The 5,525-nt window shown below is 40.0% G+C and overlaps 1 protein-coding gene and 1 non-coding gene across 3 annotated transcripts in view; one reads left to right on the top strand and one right to left on the bottom strand.

Annotated features, from left to right (window-relative positions):
• Positions 1–1,936, bottom strand: part of supt16h (SPT16 homolog, facilitates chromatin remodeling subunit) — a 14,973-nt gene extending 13,037 nt beyond the window's left edge. For both annotated transcript variants that reach the window (XM_005949295.3, XM_005949297.3), the window contains exons 1-2: positions 1,535–1,936; positions 431–523 (exon numbers count right to left, since the gene is read on the bottom strand). In XM_005949295.3, the coding sequence (XP_005949357.1) occupies positions 431–523; positions 1,535–1,600 (159 nt within the window). In that variant the 5' untranslated portion in view covers positions 1,601–1,936. The remainder of the gene's footprint in view (positions 1–430; positions 524–1,534) is intronic.
• Positions 1,937–3,312: 1,376 nt separating this feature from the next.
• trnat-cgu lies at positions 3,313–3,384 on the top strand. Its single transcript has one exon. It is a non-coding gene; the product is annotated as a tRNA-Thr (tRNA).
• Positions 3,385–5,525: the final 2,141 nt, after the last annotated feature.

The raw sequence follows: 5,525 nt of genomic DNA, 5'->3' as shown, positions 1-5,525 counted from the left end.
GGGGAATTGGGGAGGAGGGAGTAAATTCCTGCATTTGGTGGCGTTTTACTGTTTTGGAGCTAAATAATAATTTTCTACTTGAATAACCCTCAAGGACAGCTGATTGTAGATGCATATTGCATTTGCTTTTCTGGAGGCACAGGATGCAACAGCTCTGTAAAATGTTTGTCTAAGATATAACAGATACAACATGCTTGAGGACTTTAGGGAACTACAAAAGAGATTTAAGCCACAACCAAGATGAGTCAATTTTGTTAAATTAAGTTTCAAATACTCAATGGCAGCATAACACAAAAAATAAAAATAACAACTCATTGAAGTTATTTGAATAGCTCAAACTGACTGCAGTCACTCTGCAACAACCATTTCCCTTCCTAAATGCACAGAGAGAAAGGTGTTGCCTTCCTTTCACGTGCTGCTCCACACTTACCTGTATGGCTGTGGATTTGGCATACACAATTTCCTCATCAACCCCCACAGACACCACAATAGCGTCGACTTTGCCAAACTCATCTTCTCCCTTCTGCAAAACACAAACATACACACAGTTTGATGTCACGCATGAGATGATAAAGAGCATATAATGAGGTCCACAGTGAGGTGCTCCTACTCCATCTGGACTTGTTCTTTGGGGAAGTAGTGGCACAACCACACAACTCAAAGCTAATCCAGTTTATCATTCAGGATATCCGGCTATATTATATTAAGTCCCATTAAAGGTGCTTTAGAGGCTTTAAATGGCAGTTACAATGCACATGAAACAGTTAAGCAGCCTGAGAGCGTGACATGGGGTCAAATATGAGCTGAAAAGTCAGCAACAAGAGCCAGCAGCTCTTAAAATGTACTTCAACCTATGAAAAGAGTGTACTTAAGATTAAAATAATTCACGCAGGAATCCTCAAACAAAGGTGAGAGCGGTAATAAAGAAAGCAGCTCTGGACATCTTGCACATGTCACCAGGATGCTGGCGTTACTTTCATGCTAACTAGCCAGCTAATGTTAGCATGCAGCCAAGTGCGAAGTGGCAGTAAATGTAAACAAGTGGTGCAGTTAGCCACCTGTCAGGCACATCTATGTGCCTGACGACAGTCACAGCACGGCTTCATCTCAGTTTAAGTGTTAAATCAGAAGTGGCTAGTTTATTACACAGTTAGCTGCTCGGCTAATAAGTTAGCTTGGAGTAAAGTTAACATGCTAGCACGCTAGTTAGCGTGGTGAATGGGGCGATTTTGGTGCGCTAACCAGAGGCAACCAGCCTGCCAGTAGAGACAAGAACAAAACAAAATAAGGGTGGTGCAAAGGTTGGATTCGTGTGTGAAATAAAAAGGAATAAAAGAGCTCAGGTGGCGTCCAGTGTTCGCCCTGGTATTGAGCGAGGGACACATCACCGCTCATCCTAACAACAGTGCCCTCGCTCGGGCAAGAAAAACGCGGCTAACTTGTCGCCAGCAGCTGCACTTTTCTCCACTAAAGCACACCGAGCGGACACACGCCTCACATAAACTCCCCCTATACTATATTTTATCTATTTTACCTTCCAGTTGCTGTATAGTCTCTTGATCCGGCGGTAGTATGCGTCCTTATCCAGGTTTACCGCCATTGTGAGCGCTCCGTTTCAAACTCCAGCTCCCGGCTTCGCTTCGCAGCAGGCCGGATGAGGATGATGAGCAGTGTCAACTAACAACAACGCACTTTCTTTCCACGCCTGCTGGGCTCCAAATACCACCACGAGATGCTGCTGCTTCCCTTATAATTATACAACAGCGGCCCTCTGAGCTGAGGAGACATGTAAAAACACAGCGCACGCTAACCTTACAGCCCGCTTTCACCTGCTTTAAAACTCGCGAAATTATTAAAATTGTATTTTTTCCCACCTCCTACTCGACACACACGACCACGTACACACCAATCTGTTATAATTAAGTCCACAGCACCCCCCTCCCCTCCAGTCTTTTTTTCCTCCCTCCCCCCTCTGGGACTTCACACATCAGATTTTATAAAACCGTAAAACATAACATAACGCTTCATTATATTTTCACACCAACCGAAACATAATAGAAAAAACAATCGCGTTATTTCACCTCGATTCAATTTTTACTTTCTTATTTCTTATTTATTTTATTTTATTTTAGTATTATTTTTTGTGGCGCATTATCTGCACAACAGCACCCCCTGTCTAGTGTTGACCACGCTGCATTGCCCGCCACCGCGGTTTTCCCGCCACCGTCATCAAACGACTCATTTGACGTAATTCTCGCGATACCAGCAGTGGTTACGTATGGCCCGTGATGCTCTCCCAGTTTAATTGTTTTTCTCTGCAGGGTGATGTTTTATATGACATTCTTTGTCGGGTTTTCATTGACTAAAATTAACGCAGATTTTTATTTAATTTATTAGTTTTATATGTTTGTGTGTTTGTGTGCATACATTAATCGTGGGCATGAATATCATGGTACCTTTGGGACATTTTATTATTCGGTAGAACTGTTCTTCTTCCAGGGTGGCATATTGTACAGCATGATTTAATTACCTTCAAAAGAAGAATTGGGTACACAAGTCTGAATTCATTTCGGGGGGTTCTGATTCATACAGCGTGAACAGTATTCATTCAGGCTCAAACGTACAAAAACACACAAATGTTTTAATAAGTGGAGCTGAATGTCTTAACGTACGGAGGTCTATAGCTTGTTTTTGTTGACTGAGTAGACCTGGTATTTCCGTTTTGCAGAATAAAGAATTAAAGACGTTAATGAATGTTAATCAACATGTTTTCCTAATAATAATTATTCATTAATAAACCTTATTTTTATTAATATAATAATATTTATAATAACGATAACAATTATATTATTGAAGCTTATCTTTACTGTTATATCACATTCCTCTTGAATTTTTCAATTAATGTTAATGAACATATTTTCCTACTTCAAGAGAACCATCAAATCCACTTTTTATCAAATTAAATATTCTCAAATTTAAAGATTGGTTAACCTCAGACCTGCGTAAACAATATACAAGACCAAAAACTCATGACTTCAGAGGAATCCTTATGTTCAGCAAGCCAGTGGACAAATGTAAAATATCAGAGCATTACAGTCATGGGAGTTAGTGTGTGGAACACCTGTACAGATGAAATCAGGAAAAGTACATCAATACAAAATAATAAATTGCATCAACATAGGAAATCTTCCTTCCAGTGACTGAAAGAGCAAAATACCCCAATAAATTATTATTGGGATAACATGTTGATCAACGTTAATTGAACAATTCAAGAGCAATGTGATGTTACGGTATAGAAAGTTGTGCATGGGTGGCATGGTGGCCAAGTGGAAAGGCGTTGGTCTCGTAAACCAAAGATCATGGGTTCAATCCCCATCCGTCCCTTTAGTACGGAACCTGTTTGGTTCTGTACTTTGGTGATCAAGTTGCTTTGAGTGGTGCAAACAACAAACACTCTACTCCCAATAACCAGAAACATTAAACATGACTGTGGTGCAACAACATCACTATTGTTGGCGCTTTACTCAGTGTGAATATCAGTTTCCTTTACTCACAGGTTTAGATATTTAACAGAATATAACTCACGTTGTGAAGAGTCAAAGTGGACGATCCAAACAGGATATCTGACAACAGGAGACATTCACAAATGCATATTTACACTGATGATTCATATTAATGTTAATAATGACAAATTAAATAATTGGTTGAAACAATAAAGGGAAAGGAGAGTCTTCTAGTACGACAATCATTTTTGCAATTGTTCATCCAAACACTTTTTTCTCTGTTTCCAACAAACCCACAAAAAAAAAAAACAAACAAACCCACAAACACACTCATCTAAAAGAAATTCATTGGATTAAAGTTTTAATGCGCCTGCAACATGTTTATTAAAATTGTCTAATGTCTGCGACGGCATCTTCTCCCACGTCAGCGGACACCGGAGGCCTTGTGGGGTCTCCTGTGTCTGCGAACGGGGCGAGTAGACCTCGCATGTTTGCGTCAATACCTGCGTTGTGGCATTGTCCGAAACAGCGGTACCTGCTCCGTCTCATGGGTTCTATTTCACCTGCAATGTGATATCAACTGAAAGCTCATAACCGAAGCAGAGCAGTCAATATTATAATTTCAGAATAAACTTTGTCCAAACTAAATTCAAACTTAAATAAAGAGGAGGATTCTCACTCTTGGTCTCAGACTCTCAGGGCTCCACTGCATGTCAGAAAAGATGTTATACCTCCTTCAGCACACTGATATGACAAATTCAGCTGATGTTTCATCAGAAAGAGTCTTTCTACAATAAAAACCTCCAGGAAGTATCGGATCAGTATTTAAACTCAGCTTAACATCATGGAAGCAGTAAAGCAGAGGGAATAGGAATGAATGGCACATAACAAGAGAGGAGATGCTTCATCTGTAAACTATTACAGCTAACAAGTCAGCATCACACAGCACTGCTTTTCAAATGAAGTGAAAGGTTTTCAAAGAAGGTCAAGATTCATTCATTACTGAATCATTAAATACTACACATGAATCAGAATCAGAATACTTTATTGATCCCTAAGAACATTTGTCATGCAGCCAAGTTACTTACACTGGAAACAACATCAGCAAGAAGAGATATAAGGCTGTGTATAACTGCACAATAAAATTACTATGATTTATGTGCAATAAAATAATATAAATCACACACCAAAGTACACACAGGACGTTTTATTAGTAAGTTACAATGCAGACACATGCACGGCCAAGGACATTTAAAAAATAATGCAATGACATTTCATCATGTTTCATTTAAACAAGTTAAGAATCAAGCAGTGAATTGAGAAAACATTTGTTCTGTTTATAACAATTACAAAATGTATGACTGAACACAGATGATGCACTTAACTGCACATAGAAAATAAACCTAACTGTAGAAAAACATACCCTTTTCTTTTGACAAACACTTGATGATACAAATGTGTTTGCAGTGACTGACTCGCCTGAGCCACAGGTTAAAAGGTTAAATGATGTTTATCGTCTCACACAGCATGCTCTTTGGAAACTTTTTCAGCGCAGCAGTTTGAGAAAATATCACAAGCTGTCTGGATATCACCGGTGAGTGTGTGAGTCAGCAGTGTGAGCAGGGATTCCTTCAATTATGTCACGAACGCGGAGCTCGGATTATGAATGACTGGGAAGCGTTACGCTCAATGGATGCCATAGGGCTTTGGAGTTGTCACACCGCAATGCATTGTGGGAGAGCGGCACCATTTTAGCAGGCCACGAATCAAAACAAACACACTGTGTTGGAAAGAAGACCGCTACGAACCATACTTAAAAGCAGCTGAAAAGAAAAAGGATTTTATAGAGCCAGATTGCGTCCGGATGCAAAGAGACAGTACTTGCAAAAAATAGCCTGCTTTGGAAATGTGGACCCGTATGAAACACGGCAGTGGAGTAGAAACCCTGAAGAACAACCGGCATTGACTGAGCCTGATATATTCTCCTACCTTGTCTGTGGAGTCAGCGCGTACACGGCGCAC

This window comes from Haplochromis burtoni, unplaced genomic scaffold (assembly GCF_018398535.1).
Source record: "Haplochromis burtoni strain Fernald_Lab_line unplaced genomic scaffold, NCSU_Asbu1 Contig_648, whole genome shotgun sequence".
Classification (NCBI taxonomy): Eukaryota; Metazoa; Chordata; class Actinopteri; order Cichliformes; family Cichlidae; genus Haplochromis; species Haplochromis burtoni.
This window is presented reverse-complemented; position numbering and strand designations above follow the sequence as displayed.